This window comes from Chinchilla lanigera, unplaced genomic scaffold (genome assembly GCF_000276665.1).
Source record: "Chinchilla lanigera isolate Chin_1 unplaced genomic scaffold, ChiLan1.0 scaffold00134, whole genome shotgun sequence".
In the NCBI taxonomy this organism is placed as follows: domain Eukaryota; kingdom Metazoa; phylum Chordata; class Mammalia; order Rodentia; family Chinchillidae; genus Chinchilla; species Chinchilla lanigera.
Genome location: NW_004955535.1, coordinates 1978045 through 2002967, shown reverse-complemented (window position 1 = coordinate 2002967; position 24923 = coordinate 1978045). Strand labels below are relative to the sequence as shown.

The 24923-nt window shown below is 33.8% G+C and overlaps 1 protein-coding gene across 1 annotated transcript in view; it reads right to left on the bottom strand.

Moving 5' to 3' along the window:
* The window catches only part of Dmd (dystrophin), a 2013932-nt gene that overhangs the window by 1294048 nt on the left and 694961 nt on the right, over window positions 1-24923 (bottom strand). The window contains exons 22-25 of the mRNA XM_013507710.1: window positions 15188-15333; window positions 10474-10686; window positions 7450-7563; window positions 6331-6486 (exon numbers count right to left, since the gene is read on the bottom strand). Coding sequence (XP_013363164.1) covers window positions 6331-6486; window positions 7450-7563; window positions 10474-10686; window positions 15188-15333 — 629 coding nt within the window. The remainder of the gene's footprint in view (window positions 1-6330; window positions 6487-7449; window positions 7564-10473; window positions 10687-15187; window positions 15334-24923) is intronic.

Sequence of the window (24923 nt, the reverse complement as noted above, 5' to 3'; positions counted from 1 at the left end):
CCAAATGCTAAAAATGTGTAGGCCCCCCATCACATTAAGTGTTCTTTATATAATTTACAGCTCAGCCACAATGAAATTAACACAGTTAACATTGCATTTTTCTTTAATTTTCAGGTTGAATGTAATAGCTGATCTATTGAAATGAAAATAAATGCTTTACTCTGACTCATGAAGAACAAGAGGTTTGACAACTATCCTAGTAAAATATAAGTATTATTTGCATGGTTAATGAGCATCAATGTAAGCAAATGTTGTGTTCAATTTCTACAGACACAGATTTGCTATAATCTTTTGAAGGAGCTGGAGAAGCTACAACAATATTAGAGGGACTAATGGAATTTAACCAAGGCACATAGTAAAAAACAATGGCATGGTATAAAACTAAAGTAGAGGAAAGAGATCAAAAATGAACTTTTAGGGAAGGAGAGGTATTAGGTCATTCTGAGATGACAGCACAAGTGCATTAGAATAAACATTGGTTTTGGAGATAGGATCTCATCAATCCATTTCTCTTTATCTCAGCTTCATGACTAAACTAAAAGGTGTTTTGTATTGTTGGTATGTATTTGTGATACATAATAATTACATTCATCTTAGGGTATTATTACTGTTTCAAACTTAATGCTCTACAGCTTTATGACTGGTCAGTGAGAGTGAGATATGAAATGCTTATGTCTTCACACATTAAAAGGATTTCTGTGAAAAGGTTTTGGCTTGAAGTACCAATTTATCTTTACCTTTATTATATTAGTGACTCTAAAATGTGTTCCTGAATCTGCCCAAAATGCCCTGTAGTGTGAGCTGATTACATTACAACTTATAATGAATAAAATAGAAGCTTCATATAGTCCTTGTTCTAGAATTTGTAAGTCTAACATTCTGTACCATCGACCCCACCCAAGTTTCTTTAATCTTTGATTTCAGAGCAAACGATGAACTTGGTCTTGGCCGGGGTTGATGACTCCTATTCAGAGCTGCTGCTCTAAACACAGTTCTCCTTACTATCTTCCCTTTATATTGACCTGGATTTACAATTTCCTGAACTCTTTCCTTTTTTGTGGTCATATTTTAATGATGTCCATGGAGTGCCCAATAATTTTAAAAAGATAAATTAAGCCAAAATTCACCTTAACAGAACACTACATAGTTAACAGATTTTAATGGCATTCTAGTCCTTTCTCTTTTTCTTGACTTCTCAATATTTTGCTAGCTAAAATCTATCTTTTCTCCTCATGACACCTCTGAAACTGAGATTACGAAGGATTTTCTAATGCTTAATCCAGTGCACCTCTCCCAAGCCAACTTTTACTTTTGTCTAATTAAGAGTTAATGTATCTCGCAGCATGTGAGTCTCTAATTATTCCTGGTTTCTTGAACCTCCTATTTTCTTAACATGAAAGTTTCCCCGGGACATTCTTTGAACTTGTTATTTTCTTCAGTTGTTTTCCTTTCCCAGTTGTTATTTTTTTTCCTTTTACTTTCTGACACTTAAATATTAATGTTTCCCAGAGTTGCATTTTTAGTTGTCTTCTATCATTTTAATCTCTATTTCAAAACATTGTCTTATTCCCTTTTTATATATAAAGCAGTATTTCAGATTTCTCCCTATTGTTAAGCATATATTTATATCTACATGGCCAATATGTAGCAGAACTCAGTATGCCTATATTTTCTCCCAAATCCGTTCATATGAGTATATCTATGATCTACATTAATAATAGCAATTGTTAAACATTTATTGGCACACTGCTGATAACAGGCTTTGCTTTAACTTCTTTATTCAGCAGTATTCCATAGGCCCCTAAACAGGCTTAGATTTTACAAAGAACATTTTGAAAAGTTATTGAATAGGGGAATAGTCTAATGTGACATATTTTGAAAGGATCCTTCTGGCTGCTGTATTGATAACAGGCTCTCTTGAAAGGGGCAAAGGTCGGAACAGGTAGACTATATAGGAATCTACTGCAGAGACCTAAGAAGGAGATCTATGATAATTGCCAAAAGATGAGGAGAAATTATTGAATCTTGCCAAATTTCAGGACAGAACCATCAGCATTGTTGATTTATTTGACGTTTGTGTATAGGAAAAAAATATAGGAGACAAGAATACCTCCAGGACATTGGCTTGAATAACTGGAAGTTTCTAGATGCCATTTGTTTTGTCAGAGAGACTACTAGCATAGCAGATTGGGGCTATATCAAGAATTTTGAATGAGCATGTTACATTTAATGTATATTATTTTATCTGTGGCATGGGAGATGTTAAATGAGAAGCTGAGAATTTAGACCTGAGATTCAGGTCCAGCTTACAACAAAAAACATGGAAGGAACAACTTGCAGGTTGTATTTGACACCATGCTGCTAAATGATTTCACCGAGGGGTTGAGGAGTGAAACAATTAAGAAGTAATACAAAGGCTCAACCCTGTAATCCCTTAAGGTGTAGTGGTTGCAGTGAAGCAACCACTAAGGATATTGGGTGTGGTGCAGTAAATTAAAGATTAAAGGCAAATTCAGAACTAAGAAAAAATGATGGCACAAAAGGCCAGAGAATAAGGACTGAACATTGCATTTAGCCATATAAATTCACTCAAGCCCTTCACAGAATTTTCTTCAACGTAGTGAGGATGAAATTTTCATTAAGTACAGTCCAAGAGAGAATGGAAAGAGAAGGTTGCAGAGAAAGGAATTTGTGCAAAGTGATAAAGAAATTGGAGAGGTGGCAGGAGGAACTTTGGGACCAAGGGATGATATTTTTAAGTGGTAGGAGATAGGATAGCACAATTCTCTTCTAATGGAAATTATTTTGGTTTTTTTTTTTGTTGTTTGTTTGTTTGTTTTTTGTTTTTTTGTTTTTTTCCGGTACCGGGAATTGAACTCACGACATCGTGCTTGCCAGGCAGGCACTGTGCCGCTGAGCTAAATCCCCAGCCCCTGGAAATTATTTTGTAAGATGTAAGAGTAACAGGGCTGCTCAATATCTGGTACAATGTTCTTGCGCAGAAAAGATGGGAAAGGAGGACGTCCATAAGTAGAGAATCTTGCCTTAGCACAGAAAGTCCATTGAAGTTAACAGAAAGGAAGTAGAATTTATGATTTAGATGCAAATCAGGGAGGGTACAGTATACACAGCTTACTTCTTGTTGTTTCAGTTGTGTCAATGAAACAGGAAGCCAGCTGATTGCCATAGGTCATGAGGAAAGAATGGTTAGAGATCTAAGCAAAGAGATCTGGGATGACTGCACCCAAAAGTGACATCAAAGGAGAGAAAGATGATGATTTTTGAGTTGCCAAAATGACATTCTCCTGATTTAAGTTCAATGTTCACTGATAATAATACTAAAAATTAACAGCCACTAATAATTAACATATATAATCATATGCAGTTTACTTAAAATTATACATGTACATATATTTTTTTTCTTGACTTGGTATATTTAAGAAACACGTGACTGATGATTACACTGCACTAGGTACTATTCTATACACCTTACAAAGATTAACACCTTTACATATTACTAAAGTATGAGTTAGGCATTAATATTCATTATATTTTAAAGACTGAGAGACCAACACACAGAGTTAGAGCAAATTTCCAGTACATCGTAGAGGTAAGATTTAAACTTAGGTCATCTGGTTTTAGAGCTCATGGTCTTATACTTCATGCTGGCTTTTGTGTCTGCAAAGAGTTCTGTTCTAGCACTTGTCCTTCTATATCTGGCTTCTTTTTACAACATGACATGTTACATTATGTTTTTAACACTATCTTGGTTCACTCATGTTGACAGAAATTCCTTTCATAATGCTGCATAATATTTCATTACGTGGGTTTTCCAAATTTTCTTTACCCGTACATATGTTGATCGACATGACATTGTTTGCATATCTTTTCGTTGGGTATGATGTTGCAGTGAAGTTGGAAGCACAGCTATCTCCTTGAAATCCTGATTTCAATCCTCTTCAACATGTACCCAAAACAGGATTGTTAAATCAAATGTTCATCCGATTTACATTCTTTCAATAGACTCTATATTATTTGCCACTGCAGCAACACCGATTTGTTGTCCTATCCATAGCATAAAAGTGTTCTGCCTTCTCCACAGTCTCCCTAATGCATAGGGTTTGGGGTTTCTTTTGATAATAGGGATCCTAGGAAGGATTGGGTGTTCAGTGTTGTTTTGATTTGCATTTACCTGATGACAGCAGATGCTGGGAACCTTTCTATGTGCATGCTGGCCATTTGCATGTTTCCTCCAAAGGAATGTCTATTCAAGTCCTTTGCCCATTTTTAATTTTTCTAAAATTTTTTTGCTATTGTAGGAGTTCTCTCCCTAGATTCCATATTAACCCTTTACCACATACATGGTTTACAAATCTTTTCTCACATTCCTAGACACTCCATCACTCCAACGTATAGAACTGGACTAGAGTAGTAGTTTCCAGGACATGGAGTGCGGGAGCAGAGGCACATGCAGAAGTGACATTCAAGGTATACAAAGATTTCACTATGAAAGATAAATAATTTCTGGATATCTCCTGTGAAACATAGGACCCACAATGAACCATATTTCGATAAATATTGAAAAATTTGGTATGAAGGGAAAATATGCTGAGTGTTCTTATCACAGAAGGAAATAATTTAAAATAAAGTGAGTGGAAAATATTTTGGAGACAATGAACAATTTTGGTCTCATGAGTGTACACATCCCCTTTTCACTAAGTTGTATGCATTTAATATATACAGTTTTTTGTATGTCATTTATATCCTAATAAAGTGGTGTAATCACAGAAAACTTTCTCCACCCCCCATGAGCTTATATATTACCCAAATTGGACAAGTTTCTTGTGAGTGAGGGGACTGGGAAAATTTCCTTCTTGAGAAATAGCGGGTGTGGTAGAACATGCTTGTAATGCCAGCACTTAGGAGGCTGAGTCAGGAGGATCACCACCAGTTTGAGATGAGCCTAGGCTACACAATGAGTTCTATGCCTGGCTGAATGACAGAGGGAGACTCTGTTTCAAAAAAATTATGGGGTCATAAAGTATGTTCAATTATTTCAGACATTTGGATAAATTGTGCTTTTCCAACCCTTGGCATCTAATAAAAGATAACAAGTTATGTTTAACCCAAAAGAGAAATCACACACTTACTTGGTGTGTAGATATTTATACTTCTATAGGTTTATATTTCATATTCCTTATTTTCTCTTGAATACTGCATTGGTATCAACATCCGTGCCTACCTTCCGTTCTTTTACTACACTGTGTCCCTCTTCTATAGTACATTAATTACCTCCTTTGAAAACCTAGGTCTTTTGGTGATATTCATGGAGAAGCAGAGAGATGTAAAATATTCCAGGAAAATACCAATGGCACAATCCATTATTTAAGTAATATTTTTTCTTGACCCAACTCTTCTAGCACTGACTTAACTCCAGGAGAAGAGTACCAGGTTGCTGACCCAGGGCTGTCTCATAAGTAACTTAGTGGAACTGTTAATCTTCTGCCAGTGATTGTATGAGCTGGGCAACTTGCCTTGAATTTTACTTTTCTAAATTCTTTTGTTTCTCATATTCAGCTCTTGCCTTTTGACATTATTTCTCTGCAGCTTGAAAGGTTACTTGGAAATAACCCAAACCTGATTGCCTCTAAACATACAAATGAAACCTCTCATTAACTTAAAAAAGAGTATTGGTGAATTTAAAAGTAATCACTGCTGTAGGTCAAGATTTTATCTTTTCATATGTGCACTTGTGAATGTAGTACTTTATTTTCCCTAATGTCATCCTTAAATATCTACAAAATATTGTACTGCATAAAGATGAATAACTCATATGTGAATGTAAAAATATATTTCATTTAGCTATATTTAACTTACTCTAAATCACTGATTAAAACAAATGTGTTAAAGAAGACAAGCTTTGAAATCTTAAATGACAAGTGAAAATTATGTACCATATTTGGGCACACATATATGTTATTCCTTCATTTTATTTCTATATTAAGTATGTACATGTGATGTATCTGTTAAACCAATTTTTATTATAAATTTAGTCACTGAAGAAAACATTCAGTAAAAATAATGTCTAATCATTGGATTTGATTTTTCCATATAACACTTGTATTCAAGTTCAATTTATGACCCCGATATGAAAAACTATGTATTATTCACATAAAAATATTTCTGCATGCTAGAAAACAGAATAATTTGCATGAATTGTGCCTTAAACAACAGGCATAGTGGCAAAGATTTACATAAAAATGACTTTAAAGGGAAAAATTAAGAAATTTTAATTAAACTAAGGCAACCCCAGGTGGAGACTGTCCATACCTGGCGGCACATGTTATCCCACTGAGCATTGAGTTCTTTGAGTTCTTTGTCAAGTCTGGATGCAAACTCTGGCTCTGCTTCAGTCTTTATCTTCTGTCCACCTTCATTCACACTGTTTAAACTTGGCTGGATCGTCTGAATATCATTGACTAAAAGCTAAAGAAACCATTCATTTTAATCACGATGAGAATTTCCTACTACATATTATAAACACTATACAAATAGGAAATGTGTAACCAGGATTCATGATACTGTGTATGAATTTTGTGCTTTAAAATATAAAACATAGATAGAGCTAAAGCTGTAGATAGATGTCTCATAGTCTTAAAAATGTTCAGTAGTTATTATGACATGAGTGAAGGAGAGAATTATTTGTATGCTACTTATCTCAAAAGCAAAGGAAAATAAATTTAATGTTTCTTGTTAGAAAAAATGTGTGAAAATGATGGGCTTCCATAACACTGCTCTTTTTGAAAGGATTTTCATTCGCAAACACAGGATATTGCAGCAATTGTTTATAGCATGATGAGTGTGAAGGTTATTGGAAACACAGATATGCTTTTTTTGCTTTTATTTCCAAAGAAGGTTCTTTAAAAACCTAGACAATTTTCTTCCCACTGCATGACAATAGCATAATGAATATCATTTCAAAAATCCATACTGTTTTATATTATTGCACAATGGATGATACATGGATGGAGTAAACGTATGAGTAATAACCTATAATGAGATATAATAACTCTAAGGTTGCTTTAAATAATATCAGATTTTATATTAAAATAATCTTACAAAGTGATATTTGTGTTAAAAGCAATGCTTTATTTCTGATTTATTTTACCAAAGATCTCTCAATATTTCACCACTGACATTTTGGACTTTGCAATTATTTCTTGTGGAGAGCCTTGTAAGATATTTAGTTAGCACTCCCAGCACTACCCACTAGAAGCCAGTGGCATCTCTCCTTACCATCCCAACAAGATGTGACAACCTATTCCATCTCCAGATGTTGTGAAATGTTCCAACAGTGAGGAAGAACCTTCCCTACCTGTAAACCACTGACCTAAGCAAGTAATATTCTCATATGAAAGACTTCCTAAGAAAGGAATATAAAAATCTTACTCGGCACTGTTTCAGCTGTTTTTTAAGAATTTCTGAGTCCCCAAGGGCAGGCCATTCCTCCTTCAGGAAAACATCAACTTCAGCCATCCATTTCTTCAGGGTTTTTATGTGATTCTGGAATAAGAGACCCATTTTAAGGCATTACTGGGGTACTGATAGCTCTTAACACAGTTCACCATGACGATATATCTAAACACAAGCCCAGAAATAAATTCCACATTTGAAGGCTGTCTCTAAATAGCTCTTCAGAAGAACAATATTTTTACTAAGACTGCATTTTTATGGCCTACTATATGAGCACTGGTATATGAAGTCTGCTATTGTTAAAAATAAAAAATTACTACCAAATGTAGTTTTATGATGTTCCTCTCGAGAACATTAAATCACATCCCCCTCTCGAGAAATTTTAAGTCACAAAACAACTCACGATTGTACTAACAATGTGCCCTCACAGTACATAAAACAAACTATGAGCAATAAACTCAGTGTAATGGTGTCTTTATAACCTCCCTAAACCTGAACATTCACAAATTGTCTCCTCCATCTGACAGTCCCTTCAGTTGGGAACTTTCAGAGCAAGTTTTTCATCTTTAAAGAGAAAGCTTTTGGTTTGATTTCTTTCTTTTATCAGTTTGAAGTAACAATCAGGTGGAAATGTATGTTAACTGTCATCATTTATAAATAACCAAGTACCTAATTTTCTTTCCTTTTTAATATTGCCTTTCTTCTGATGTTCTCTTTTGGGACTATTTCTCAAATGTATGATTGTTACTTCCTTCTTTTGTGCAGTGCAACCATGCTATCTAGATGTATTATTTTCCCTTTTCTTAATTAAATTCTCTCAAAAACATGCTTCACAGAAAGTTTCCCTTTAATATTATTAAAGAATAATAATTTTGTAAGCATCCGAGTGAACTAAGGACTTCAACATTGTCACCTTACCGATATCATGCAACGATAAGCTAGGTTTTGTTCCACAGCCCAGCTGACATTGTACCATTTTCATTGACTCCTCCTTTAATATATTATCTCTTTTTGGTATCTGCCTCAGTCCTACTGTATGTCAATTATTTGTCAACAATGACGCAAATAATCTTCTTCTGGCCTTCTTCCCAGTTCAATAATGATATTTTGAAAATGCAACTAAAAATATATCTTTGTCCCTTTAAAATACTGGTTACAGTCCTTTATATCTATTATTACTTTTATGGATGCTATTAATCTCATTATCACTAGGTTAAAATACATAATCCAAAGTGTGGCATCCAAGACTACTCATGACCTACTCCAAGACCATTTTTCTAAACATATATTTTATTAACCTTTACAAATATGTATTATCTCCACAGCACTGAATTTCTTACAATTAATTAGACATACTGTTTCTACTTGCTAGGAACTCTTTCTTTCTCTTTATTCACTGACTCAATTTCACCTGTGGAAAGTATAGCTGAGATCATCTATGTTCCAATAACATTCCATAACCCCTTTTTCCAAGTTGCGGTTGGCTTTCTTCCCTGCATACCTTTATAATGTTTGCAATAATGTTTACTTTACCTATGGTACAAGGCTGAATACTGACTCTGCCCTCACAAAGATATTGCCAACCAAATCATTAGGATTCATAAATGTTACCTAACATGATAAAAAGGAATTTGCAAACGTAAGTAAGTCAAACAGTTTGGGATACGGATATTATCCTCCTTTCATCCGGCTATGCACAATGTAATTAATGTACTCTTTACTAAATTAAGACAAAGAACAAGAAAGGAGGTGGAAGAGGAGAGAGAATGAGAGGCAGAGGCACAAACAGAGAGATAAACATGGTGAGACAGAGACACAGACACATTGTCCCAAGAAAGTGCTGCACTGCTGGCATTGAAGATGGAAGATTGGTGTCACAAGAAAGGAACATACATAGCTTCCAGGAGTTAAATGGCAAAGACACAGATTGAAGCCACTGGAAAAATGACACCCTGACTTTAGGCTACTGAAAATGATCCAGGACAGCTGACCTCCACAACTGTAAGATAATCAATCTGGATTGTTTGAAGCCATCAAATTTATAGTATTTTTCCAGGTAATAAATATACCCATTTTTCCTTTTCACTAGAATGTGGGCTTATTGGTGATAATGAGAATCATATACTTGTACCCTCTTTGGCCAATGGTCCTGACAGACATGTTTTCACATATAAATTCATGTATGCATGCCTGTATACTTATGTTTATAAACAGAACCTGTAAATATGTATGATTTGATCATGGAATGTTTCAGGACTTCTCAATGTTTTAGACAGAAAAATGTAAAAGTAAGCAATTAATCAGCTAGACTGGGATTTAAATCCACAAGCACCTTGTTCCAATGCTTTTCCCTTATGTCATCATGCTTTTGAAGTTTATTTGTCCAACAATAATATATTTCACTATAACTGCTAACCATAAGAGACACTATCTATAGTTACTACTGATTAAATGTTTAGACTACTTTTGGACTCTGATTATTGGTTTATGATATTTAGGCTGTGTGATTATCAAAATAGTGTATCTATTAATGTTAAGTTATAGCAACCTGTGGAAGAAAGTGATGGGATACACTTGTGAATTGTAAATTGTACATAGTGGTGAAACCATATGACTACATTATACAAAACATACACACACACACACACACACACACACACACACACACACATATCAGTTTATTTCTAGTCACAGGAAAATAGCTGTATTTTAAAGGACAACCATGTTAAGGGAATCATTAGTTTTTTAAATTATTAAGATAACATATTTACATCCTACTGCTTTGGTGCAACAATCAAATTAAATCTAGAGAAAATCTAAGAAGCACAAGTCTTAGTTTCTGTTTTCTTAGAAATAGTTAAATTACGCTCCTTTGACCACGGTCTGTCATTTGGTTTGTTGACTTTGGAGGTCATATATCTACTTTGAAGTTTTAGAATGTGTGGGTAGGAGGAAAATAAGCAAATCATTAAAAATATAAGAAACAAAATCTTGAATTACCTGAACTTTTCGAAGTTTATTCATGTGTTCATCTAGCTTTTGACAATGTTCAATGAGCTGTGAGGAGAGCTTCTTCCAGCGCACCTCAATCTCTTCAAATTCTGACTGATATTTTCTGCTAATTTCAGAAGGCGCTTTCTTTGACATTTCTTTCACAGTGGTACTGAGATAGTTTAGGCCACTTTGTTGTTCTTGCAGAGAACTTTGCAAAGCCTTCAAATTTAAAAAAAAAAGTATACTTACACTAACTGATGAATAATAATTGAGTTTCAGTTCAATTCAGTTCATTTCAAACAAAAGCTATACAATCAAAATATAAGTGCAGTAAATCAATTAAAACATCTAGACCAGTTTCAATGCCTGATTTTTCCTAAGAGTAACTTGTGCATTATTTAGTGATATTTTAAGAACACATGATGTTTTTATGTCGATTTTTTATAATAAAGTTACTGGGTGTTGGACCCAGGGCCTTCACTATATATCTTTTCTTTTTTTAACCAGGAATCGAACTCATGACCTCAGGATTGCCAGGCAAGTGCTTATGCTGCTGAGCTATACTACATGTTTCTTTTTTGTTTGTTTTGTTTTCTTTTGGTTTTTTTGAGACAGGGTCTTACTATATAGTTCAAGCTGGTCCTGAACTCAATATATACCCCAGGATAGCCTTGAATTCATGGCAATTCTCCTGCCTCAGCTTCCTCAGTGTGGGGATTACAGGTGTGCACCACCACATCTAGCCTATTTTTATAAACAATTTCAAATATATGGACAACCCCACAAAGAATGGCTATCATTAAGAAATCAACCAATGACAAATGCTGGAGAGGCTGTGGGGAAAAAGGAACACTTCTCCATTGCTGGTGGGAGTGTCGATCGGTGAAACCGCTGACGAAATCAGTCTGGAGCTTCATCATAAAACTAGTATTAGAACTCCCACTTAACCGAGCTAATTGTCATAGCTAAATCTTGGAAACAACCCAAATGCCCATCAACTGAGAAATGGATAAAAAAGATATGGTATTTCTATACAATGGAGTATTATTCAGCTATAAAAATAAAGATAAACTCGAGGCATTTATAGGTAAATGGATGCAACTAGAGACCATAATCATAAGTGAAATAAATCAGACCCCCATGTGTAAACATCATATTGTCTCTCTGGTGTAAGAACATGAGACAGTAAATAAAACCCAAAATGTACAATAGATAATAAGGAAGGTTAAGAAATTGCTCGAAGGAAGGAATAATTGGGATGAGGGAAAGAAGAAAAAGAAAATTCTAAGGCATTATATATATATATATATATATATATATACATACATACATATATACATATAGATAGATAGATCACTGGCATAACTGTACAGTTTTTGATGATAGTTTGCTCAGGGGAACAGTTAAAGTTTAAATTTTTTTTAAAAATATTGACCAATTTTGCATACTTGTGTCTGGTACTCTGAGCAACTTATGTGAAGACAACAATTTGAAGTATAGTATCCATTGGTGAATTCCTACTGTCCTGCGTAGTGACACTATGTATTGTCTCTAATGTTCTTTTAAATTATTATTTTCTTATTCCCTTTCATGATTTGATCAATCTTCTATTCTTACATCTGGTAATCTGAGCAACTTCGTTGAAGATAACAATATGTAATATAACAACCACTGTTAATCTCTATCATTTGATTTGAAACCCTGTATCATTTTTAATGTCCTTGCTCTGTGTTGTTTGTATTTTGCTATTGTTCTTTTTTTGTGGTATTTTCTTTAAAATAAAAAAATATTAAAAGAATCAAGGGGTTAAAGAAATAATTTTGGCACACCTTATTTTATTGAATCCTGTGTATATAAGAACTACATTTAGGATGGGGTGAATGCAGTCTAACTTAACTATGCAAAATCTTCAATCTCCAATCCCCTTAAAATATAAATAAATCATGTTGATATATGGGATTATAATTTACTTATTTATAACTAATTATATTCATTTAACTAATTTATAGATGGATGGCCTATTACTGGCAATTAACTGGTTTCCTATTTTTCAAAATGATGTTATTTCATTTTGAATTATTAAGGTAAAATTCTAGAGTTGTTTAGGGAAAATGTATAATGCTTATTTTACATCTCTTCTGTATAACATATGTAATCTACTATAAAAAGACTCCTACCTTTAAGTTTTTCCCTACTGAACCATTAATTAAATGATAATTTCTGATATTGGAGTAAGAAAATGTCATGATAAGAAATGAAAAATATCTTCTTACAACTAAGTATTTCATATAAACTTTACATTTTTGGTACGTATAAGAGATTTTAAATATTGACCATGTTATATGCACACAATGATTTTCTGTCTTTTGTAATGTGGTATATTATCCACATAATTTGTTAAAAATAAAAGTTTTATTGTTGCATAGGATCCTATGCCTATTTTCTGGTATTTCATTTATATTTTTAATTTACTTTTAATATTTCATTTCTTTTTAAATTTGCCCTTGACTGATTTTTGGCAATACCTGGCATATAACTACATTATAATTTAAGCATTGCATTGGGAACCTTTCCCCACATCATTAGGTATGTTTAGACAATGTAAATTTCATTAGCTATTCTAGGTCATCTAATTATTTTCCATTTTAAGCACTAGAAATTCATTCGTAGCTTTCCAATACTGTAAATTATGTTTCTATCTAGCTGTCTATCATTCACTTCTATCTACTTCTCTTTGTGTTCATACTGCTTATTTCCATAAGGTGCAGGCTTCATGAAAATTATATTCATGTACAAAAGTTATTGGCTTTACCTGCGATTAGAAAGTACTGAGAAAACTTCCACAGCCTCGTTTATATTAAATTTCCATTCCAACAGTGAAGAGACTGTATAGTTTATAACTTCTAAGTCTGTACTCACCTCTTTTGTATGTGAACAATTTATTATGTGAAAAATGATATCTCATTTTATAAATGTGTACTTCATCCTTTGCAATCCAAGTTACAATTTTTCACAGGCTACTAGCTATTTATCTCACCTTTCGGTGGCTTGCTCTTTAAAATCTTTCTTCCTTAAACTTAGAAAAGATGTTTTCCTTGGACTCATTTCTCTTTAAAAATGTTTCTGATGTTATTACAATGGTCATTAACGCTTTCATTGATTTATTTTACGCTTTCATAATGTTTTAAAAGATTTTAAAAATTTTCCTAAAGTTTTCTCAATTTTTAGTATATATGTCAATTCTCTAGGACTTTTAAAGATGGGTTCTTATGTTTTCATAATAATATTTACGAACGTATTTGCTTGCTGTTTTTCTAGTCGAAATGTTCTTTTTGGTCATATAGTCTTTATTCCTTTCAAACTTACTCCATTTTGCTATTGCTGTACTATTGTATGCTTTTTTCTTTTTTTTTTTTTTTTTTTGTGTGTGGTTTTTCTCCGGTACCAGGAACCGAACTCACGACCTTGCGCTTGCCAGGCAGGCGCTTTTGCCGCTGAGCTAAATCCCCAGCCCCTTGTATGCTTTTTTCTTGAGAAAAGGTTTTGCTGTGTAGTTCAAGCTGGCCTTGAACTCCCTGTGTAGCCCAGTCTGGACTCAAACTCATGGAAATCTTCCTGACTCAGCCTCCCTAGTGCTAGGATTACAGATGCGCACCACCACACCTGACATTCATATACCTTTCCAAAAGTTGATTTGTCTTGTTGGGTTGCACACTTTCTCAAGTAAACCGAGGAATCATTTTGCCAAGTATTAAAAACAAAAACAAAATGGAAACAAAAATGTTTAAAGAATTATCACTTTTGGTATTGCAATAAACATTCAAAATAGCCCAATCTATACTAAAAGTGTTTAAGTACAATTCTTCAGAGAAATTATTTCTCCAAAATATTATTTAACCTCATAGTAGGGACTCATGATATAACAGTTACATTTTAAAATATTTTTGTCTTAATTTAATTCTCAAAATATGGATATCTTATCACAACTCCTAAATATAATTCATGAATATGCTTTCTAATTTGAAAACACTGAACATACATTATTGACTTTTTATAATCGATAGGAAATATATTCTAATATCTCTTACAAATTATTTCTTTCATTCTTCATATTAGTATTGTGTCTTTCTTAATATTAGACTAAATGTTTACTAAATGTTAAAATGTTTACTAAGATTCAAATTGTTTATTACAATATTACATTTGGTTAGTATTTGCATTCAAATTAAATTTATAAAAAATAGTGACTGTATCACTATATCATTGGCAATGCGAATTACAAATAAGCAAGAGGGGAAAATAATATTTTCATAATAATCAAATTCAGAACGTTTGAAAAGGTATACTAAACCAAGTAAATGTACTTCATAAATATAACACATACTTATTTTCAATGACAGAATTTTTATTTATGTGCACACATGTATATGTATATACATATACTTATAAAGAGAAAGGAAATATGTAAATTATATTCTTTTTTTTTTTTGGTACCAGGAATCAAACTCAGGACCTTGTCCTTGCCAGGCAGGCACTTGTGCCACTGAGCTACCTCCCTGGCCCAAATAAATTACATTCTTAAAGACTTACCTTCACTAGTTCAACTGTTAAGTTACCATTTTTCTCACTGATTTAATCACAACATTTAAGGTTACATTAATGTGAGCACTTGATAAATGAGATCTACACTGTTGATTATAATATATAAATATCTACAGACCTGCAACTCTCCAAGTCTTTGCTCCATGATTTCATATTCAGTCACACTAAGCTGAGGTACAGAGAGTTTGGTTTCTGACTGCTGGATCCATATCCGGATAGTACTCATGGTCTCCTGATAGCGCATGGGTGGCAAAGTGTCACAAACTTTGTCATAGAGAAAGAAGGAAAGAAAGAAAGAGGCAAGGAGGGAAGGAAGGGAGGAGGGAGGGAGGGAGGAAGGAAAGAGAATTATTCAATCATTTCAAACTTTGTCATGTTTTTTCTAAATTGCCAGCAAATTCAATCATACTACTGCTTTCAAATATTAATAAAATGTGAAAACCTGAGGTACAGAGTATGATTATGACCATGGAGATAAGTTCTTGCTATAGGTGTGGTATTTGAGGAGTCTTTCATACATTACATTGAGTGTTCAAATAAGCCTTACAAACTTTGTACTGTTAAAGAAAGAGAGCAACTGAGTACCGTGTACAAATCATTCAGCTTGCATTTGGAGGAACTGAGGAGCGTTCAGTGGTATGGAACACAGAAGGCTATTTCATTTCCGTTATCATTGCCTTTGGAGAAAGTAGTATCATCATGCAAAGCCCTTCATATTTTAAATTATATCATGAAACTTCCCATTTGACTAAAGCTAGACCAATTTATGTGTGCTTACTATGTGTGAGAAATTCTAACAATAATTCAACATATATTACCATTCTCAAATCCTAAAATAAATCTGTGAGATACGCATTGTTAAACCCATTTACAAAGGATGAAACTGCAGCTGTTTAAAAAAGGCCAAGTAATTTCCTTATTGTTAAGTAGTTAGTGTAGGAGCCAGCATTTTAATGGAGGCCCATCTGGCTTCATAGTAAAAACTACTACCAAATGTATACTTAATTTGAGAAAATACACACTTGGTAGTGTTTGCACACATTTGGTAGTTATTTTGATAAATATATATACTATGTAAAATATAAATAATAATATGAATATTAGGGCTTTAAAATATATTTGTTTAGTGCATATTAAGGGGTGCATTAAATTCATGTAATGTCTGTATATATGCATATATGTTTTAGATTTTATATACGTGTGACTTAAGTAATTATACTGTCTGTGATCAAAGAGACTAATTGTAGGATTAAAAATTTTGCTTAGAATTACAATCCATAGGAATGATATAACAGATTTTAAGGATTAAACAGAAAGGAATTCTAGAACTGGCAAATGTGATAAGTGAAAATAAGAACTATGTGGATGTATTTAACAGTAAATAGAATGGGCAGAATAAAGAATTATTAAACTTGAACATAGGTCAGATGTAAACATATGAAATAAAGCATGGAAAGACAAATGTCAGGAGACATAATATGATAATCTATTATAAATATAACCTAGGAAGAATTTGACAGATTTGATATTTGAGGAGATAGTGCATGCTTATTTTTTAAACAGGTTAAATACCAACGCAAATTCATATTTTATATCACTATATCCAATGGCAATATTAAATATCACAATTTCAATAGACAGGCCAAGAGTGTTGCTTGAATATACAAATTCCTTCTATACAATGAGAATATAGGAAAGTATATTTCATCCTGTTTACTGGGATATTCAGAAGGTTAAGATATTTTAGACAGTGTTTTAGAAATGGATACTAAAAAGTTAGAAATGGAGGCTGCAATCTGTTACTGTTACTTTTATGTAGGAGTCCTTGCCCGAATTTATTTTAAGAAACTTGCTTTACTCTGAGCACATCTGATATCATGTTGAAATACCACCTTGTGTACTTTAAACCTCATTGTTTTATTTCATGTGAGCTATATGATTCTCTACTGACTAGACATGTTTGTTTGAATGCTAGGTAATTATTTATAAGCAAAAGCAAAGAGAAAGCTCTGGGATGGCAGTAAAAGAAGTCAATTCTGATTTGCAATCAACGAGTTTTACCTAGGAAGGCATTTGAGAAAGAGATCTGGAAGGAGAGAACAGAGACAATGCAGTAGATGTTAAAGTGTAGAACAATTAATTTAATTCAATTCAATTGAAATACGCACATCCTGGAAAACCATGCTTGTTTTCCTAATGGCAGTGAGTGAGTCAAATATGTACTAGCAGCTTGCCAGTGATGATATTAATCAGCCCAATTTTATCCAGATGATGAATACACTTCAGGAGGGAAAGATAAATATAGAGTTCGTGGGAAATGTTGGAATTACTTTTTATTAGAAAGAGAGCAACGTGTATTTATGAACAGCTAACAGGATTGCTTTTCTTTCCTGTTTTTACAGAAAGAGGCTGTGTAGCATACCAATTAAGAAGACTGCTTTTGAAGTTCAGAAAAATGGTTTGGGACTTGGCTACCTACTCACTAGCTTTGGCAAAATATTTAACCTTTTAGTGGCTTACATCTTGTGACAATATTTTGGGCAGAATGAGATGAGCTTATTCATTTATATTTCCTTCACTCAGCAAATATGCATTCAGTAATCTTAGCACTAGGAATGCAAAAATTAAAAAAAGTTTCAGTTCTTTTAGTGCTTAACATTTAGTTGGTGATTCCAGAAATAAACTACTGGATGAGTAAATGCATAGATTAGAGGAGCTAATGGAAATTTCTGTCAAGAAAAACAAAACAAGGGATTATATGAGAGAGACAGAATGAGAGGAAACGAGAGAAGGTGGGAGAGAATCCTCTCATATCATACTCTAAAACAAGCTTAAGATAGAAAATTCAATGCAAAAATATGTGAAAATAAAAGGGGGTCTACATAAAGGATGGTAGGAAGCTCACAGATATGCATAGCTGGAAGCCAGTACCATCCTAAGTGTTAGCGGGAAGGGAAGAGCTGGAAGAAAGAGTTACAAGAACCCAGAAATCAAAGTGCCACACCTGGAAGGTGAATTGGCAAAGATTTTGTTGGAACTTTGACTCCTGAGGAATGACATGGCCAGTGATATCTACAGCCATAGAGGACCCATTCTTAACAATTGATAGAAACACAACATGAAGCATTGAGAAAACAGATAATTTCCTTTACCTCCTCTTCCTAACTTCAGTATTCCTCAAGTGCTTTCTACTGGCTTACCCAAGCCAGTAGACAGGTTTTTACAAGAATCCTGGAAAATGTTGTCATAATGGGAAGAGCAGGGAATGACTTTAAGAACAGACAGGCAAGTGAACTGCATGAGGAGTGAAATGGATTTAAGAGGGACAACAGGGAATATCAATTTGCTTTGCAATATTCAAGTTGTTGACTTCATGAGGCAGTCCACATATTTTTCAGTATTCAAACATTTTTATGTTGTAAGACTTCCCTGAACATAATAAAATCATATAATAAATTGGTAGCTATAATTTTAAAATGATAACAAGTGACTGTGGAAGTTCACCTTAAACAAATTTTCAAACAAGTAAAGGAGGGCGCCCTCTTTCTAACAGAGGAAAGGCTTTCCAGATGAGGAACAGGAAGTGTGGCATTTCTGAAGCAGGACTGTCATTGTCAGGGTGGGACCACAGCAAACAGGGAAGTGTGACAAGAGCAAAGTGAGCAAAGTGGAGCGTGGTCAGAGACCAAGGCAAGGGCTTTGCTGGGGGTGATGAGCATGACAGGCCTTGTACATGATAAGGAGAATCTGTATTTTATTCTAAATTATTGCACATTTGCTAATTCCTTAGTTCACAGCAGGGTATATAACACATGTGTTGCTACTATTATTATTAGCTTGTAAGAGAGACACTAGAAAATAGGGATTATAGAAGATACACTAAAGGCTAAGTAGAAATTGTAAGACTTTAATATAAAGTGTTTACTGTGCCAGGAAAGAAAGAAAACTTCCTTTAGAGGGAAAGAGGAAAAACTGAATAGAGACTCATTTGTTTATCCGTTTTGGAGAACCAGATCCAGAGCAGTTCAAGAAGTTGGCTTTCAAATGAATTGCATTTAACTGTGAAATATCACATTGATATCAGACTCAAACTGGTTGGAGGATCAACATTTTCCTCATTATTTTGTGATCATTATGTGTACCAGATTCAATACAAAGTTATAATTTTATTATACACTCGTACCTTGCTATTTGTTGTTAATTGGTTTCAGAAGCCTTGACAAAAATGTGAGTAGCAAATAGCTTTGGCTGGAAAGTGTAGCAAGTTACAAGTCAATCAACACTAAGTTCTTGCTTGTGTGCTGAGTACCAAGTAATGAGTACTGGGTCATATTTTCATGTCAAAATATATCAAGTGGCAAATTCAATGAGATTTAAAGCAGTTGAGTACAAAGGTATGATTATACTTGTGATTCAAAGCACATAGTTATCATTCACTCTGTTCTTTTTTATGTAATAAAAATGCAAGTTGGAGGTTTCCTTTCAATTAATTCTGAATGTTAAAGACAGACAATATTCATAGGACAAGATTCTCTGATTTGCTACCGTTTTCCCATGTAATGAATCTCTGCAATTTTTATTGTATGTATCCTTACTAAAGAGTCTGGCAATGGACTTTTACAGAAATCACTTCATATTAGTAAACTATGCTTAGGATATATATTTTTTCATTTATATTTCAAGCCTCATCCAAACTTGGCATTGATTCTATTCAAATTTATCATAGAGACAAAGATAATCTTACAACAGGAAATCTTTCGTTGCTTTTTAAAGAAACAAATTTCCCAAGATTAGTTTACAAAATAATTCATTTAATATAATTTCTTTGTCAAAATGAAAAATAAAAATATGCCCACACATATAAAGATAAATTCATATTTTATTTTATTGCTTTCTTTATTTGGAATGTGATACTACATAATGCCAGCCAGGCTTACTATCAGTGTTCAGTAACTGCTTTGACAAATCTGCAACTGGCTGGAATATTTCATTTGAACCAGAAATGCTGGAAAATTCCACTAAGGAATGCTTAATTCTGTACCAGATAACAAAGAAAGAAAAAGCCATATGTGGAGGCCCGTGTCCTGAAACACAAACTCAGTGGGAGCTGCTTTACCTACCAGTTGTGAGATGTCTGTGGATGCTATACTTTTCCCACTTTGCCCCTGGGGCATGACATGGATGCCATTCTTATGATCCCAACATGGGAGTAGAAATAGTTCAGCTCCATGTGGGGAAAATTAACTTTCTTCATTTTATGCATATAGATTATTAATCCAACTAACTTTATCTTTACTGACGTAATGAAACAATCAACACATCTAATTTAATAATCTACCATACCAAAGGTCTTCGAGAGTGCTTTGACATCATTTGACCCAGCCCATACCTATGAAAAATGTGATCAAATGATTTAATATTTAGCCCTATATTACTTATAAGTATATGATTTTCCTCATAAAGTAAAGCATTCTTATGATAGTTTTCACTTGTCTGTTGTTAAAGCATCATATTTAAAATATAGATTATTTCTAAAGGTGTTATGATTAGGGAAATATATCAGACAAAATGAAAATTAATAAAAGTGATTGCATGTTGTGAAGCATGTATTATAAATTATTGGCAAAATGAATGTTAGGGACTAATACATTGCAGAACTATTTATCTGGGAAGGTAAAACATATTCTGTTAATTTCTTTTCACTTATAGTAACGTGAAGAATGGCAACATTAAAAGTCTGGCATGACTGCTACTCATTCTTCTAAACATCCCTGTGGCTTAGGCTCTGTTCTCACGGGGCCTTAGATGCCTTCTATATATTAGCGAAACACATGAGTTGTTAGGAATTACATTTAAGATTACCCTGGGATTTTTAAGAGCTTATAAAACAATGAACCAGCTGAAGTGTGGGTCTTTTGTATCATTCACTTCTTTAACAATTGATTTATTTTTATTTCTATTATATTTCCCTAACCAAGATGATATAACAAAAACTACCATAATATTTATTTGTTACAGTATAAGCTTTTTTCCCCAAATTTTCCTTCTGTTACACATTTTTTTTCCTAAAACTAGTCTTCTTCCTTCAGCAATGCAGTCCTCAAATAACCTGTTAAATTTTAAAAATGAATTTTTTATGTTTGATGCTCCAACTTGACATTTAGCATCTGTGCCTAAGCTTCTTGAGGTCAGCAGCAATCTTTGTATCTCATGCTATTAAGTGCCTAAAAAGTTTCAATACATATGTATGCTATTCTTGCTGCTGGCAGAACTGATAAAATGAAATGAAAAAAAATAATCTACAATCATTCTTAAAATATATTTTTCTTACTTGACTCATATCAAAAAGCAGAGCAACAGAGCATGTGTCGACTATAATACAAGTTTCATTTTTCTGGATTATTTTTAAAATAATGCTTAATATTTAAAAGTTTAAGGAAGCTATCCTACAAGATTAGAACTAGGGAGAGTTCTGTCAAGTTGATCTTTATTTCTACATCCAATCTCAGTGTCAATATGGAGTAGCAGGGTCTAGCCATAGAGTTTGAAATTATTCCCAGTTTAGTTTTGCTAGCTACCCTAGTTTTGCTCTACTATCCCTCCAAGAGGCAAATTATTCCCTGTCATCATAAGAAGAGTGTCCACCCAATGCAGATCTCCAGATTATCACTTCTTCAAAGCTACATACCTTCTTCTTTATTATCCCTATCAAAACTCTAGTCCAAGACTGATGCTTTTTCCTAATTCTCCTTGAGCCCATATTCCACTTTTTCTCCACATGTCAGTTAGAAGCTGATATTCTGGAAGGGAAAATCAAATAAGCTAATATCCTTAATGAGTCTTTTTTAGAAATTTTAATTCCTCTTAAAATAAATCTCAAAGTTGTACAGGTACATGATAGGGGTTGTGATAGTTAACTGGTTGTTACAACTTGAGCAAAAAATGCCCAGCTGAATTGGATCAGCATACACCTGGGCGTGGTTGAGGGGATTTATTGCAGACAGAAACCCCACTGGAGGGTGCGAGTGCCCCGCACTCGCACAATAGGCTTGTAGCCTGGATTGAATAAAAGGGAAACAAAGAAGAAAGGCTCCATTTTGTTTCTTGGGAGGAGCTCTGGTCTTCACCTTGCCCTTGGACGTCATCTCCTGGCTTCCACCATAGACTCTTCAGGCTTCTAATGCACTCTTCAGCCTTCCTTCGCAGAGCCTTGGGTCTCCTTACACAACCTTAGACCGGACGCTACCGTGAGCTCCAGGTCTTTGCCAGTTCACTGGATCCTTTCGCTCTACAATGTGCAGTCAGTACTTGTGCACTCTTCCACACTTGACTCTGTGGATGGCCATTGTGAGCCTACCTTTTAAAGCCTTATGTATTTATACATCTTGCATCAAATCTGGTTCTCTGACTGATACAAGGACCTTTAGTAGCACTACTCTAATCTTGCCATGATTTTCCAGATTCCAGTTCTTCTGCTCTTCTTTCTGTTTCTTGGATATGTTAAGTCCTTCATCATCAACTTTGGGTATTTCTTCTGATTTCGGTTTCTTTTAATGTCCTTTCTGCAAGTCCTCACACTGATATGTGCACATCCTACACATTTGGTTAAAAGGTTATCTCTCTCTGGTAACATGTTGTCTGAAACCCAAATGAATATAATCTGTGGCAATGTTATTTAGAATAAGACAGTGCCATACCAACAACACAGGGCCACAGAATACACTGATGTATTTTGCAAGTTTTAGGATAAAGAAAACACCGGCTGTATTCATGACTAATGTCAACTCTTTCACCATTTTCTGGAAAGCCAAACAAAACCAGACCAACCAACAAACATCTTAATTATTATTTTCTGGACACAATTTCTACCTCACTATTGAAATAAACTCAAACTCTCTCGTATATTTAGTTATTTCCATTGATAAAATTAATGTCTTTGTTAAAATAGATTATGAGAAACTATGTCTTTTTTTCATTACTGGGGAGGAAGGACTGAACCCAGGCTTTTTTTCATTGAACTGCACCACCAGCTTTTTCTTTTTTCTCTTTTGTTCCTACTTTTTTCTTTTTGTTTTCTTTCGAGAGACAAGATCTTGCTAAATTGTCTAAGTGGGACTCACACTTGCAAACTTCCTGCCTCAGTCTCCCAGAATGCTGGGATTCCAGGTTTGTACCACTAAACCAGACTACAGACTAGATCTTATGTTTTTAATATTCACCTAGAAAAAAACTTAGCTTTTCTGGTTTGTAGTTTCTATGAAAGAATTTTAGCCGTTGTCGTGGGAGGGGATCCTACCCTCTCAGTCCCTTTCAAGTATGAAAATTCTAATCTACTTTTTCTTCCCCTACAGATTTACCTATTATGGGTATTTCATAAAAGTGGAATCACATAAGGAAAGCTCTTTTGTGACTGGCTTCTTTCATTAGATTCATCCATACTGTAGCATATTTTACTACTTCATTCTTTTCTTATTACCGAATAATATTACATTGTATGGATATACACATTTTTCATGTATTTATGAGTTGATGGCCATCTGGTTTGCTACTTTTTATCAATTATGACCAACAATGTGAAATTCACACATACTATAGACCTCTCATACCACTCTATCTTCATCCTTTCAGTTACTGAAGTCCCAGCAACTCACATGTGACATTTGGATAGTAATAATAATAATAATAATATATACTCAAGGGGTTGGTTTCTGGGAACTAACTAAAGTAATTTACAAGGAGTTTATTCATAGACTAAAAAGCCCTAGGAATGTAGTATGCATTTTATGATTTAATGTTATTTTCTCATATCAGTTATGCCAGGGTACAACCACTAATTCTTTACAATGGTTTCCACTACTGAAAGCATATTTTTAAAGAGCAGGTTTTTCAATTGTCAGAAATCCAGTGAAGGAAATTTTTTATACAAAATAAAAGTTAGGACAGATGGCCAGGTGCTTCTGTTAACTCTTACTGCTGATTACTTAATATGCTCAAAGTAATGCTGAATAATAAGAGAATTGAAATTTACTCTCTAATGCTATTTTGAGAGTACAGCATACACATGTACAATTATTTGAAATACTTATGGATTAACAAAGTAAAATGTGATTTAATAGTGTAAGTTTCCTTTACTATATGCCTTTTATACTTAGTGAAGGATTAATCAACTAAGGCAGGTGTTCCAAATGGTAAGAGAAAATACTAGAAATGTTTTAGTAAATAAAGTAGAAGAGAAGTCATTTCATTTGGAGATAACTGGAGTGAAAAGCTTGGGAAGTTTTATTTAAAAAAAACCATATGTATGTATGAAAGAGAAGCGATGATATAAATGGACAGATTGATGTTTGCTTGAGTAGAAAGTTCATTGTAGGAGCACAGGAAAATCTCAGGTATTAAGCATCGACATTCTGAACATTTTTAAGCTAAGAAAGGCTGAGCCTTAATATAATTAACAGGCATAGAAAATTCATTTTCTAGTGAAAAGGCTCTTTTGCCCACCAGCTACAGAATAGTCATTAAAATGCTTGATCTTAATGGAGGGCTATGGATTTCATGAGAAGATCAAATACTTTACTATTATATAATACGCAGAAAGATTGAGACAGTCAAAAGGCTTCTCCCAATTGAATGTATGGTGACATAGCAACAAGCGTACTGAAATCCACTAGAGGGAGCAGATGTTATTTTAAAGTTTTACTACTGGATTCCCTACCAGCAAAATAGACCCCTTAGCAAAAAACACTTTGAAGTATAAGAAAAATCTATTTTTATCTTTTGTTATATGTACTTCATTTCACATTTATAAAACTAAGAAGCTAGGATATGAAAAAGGTCCGTGTATTTCAATATATTAA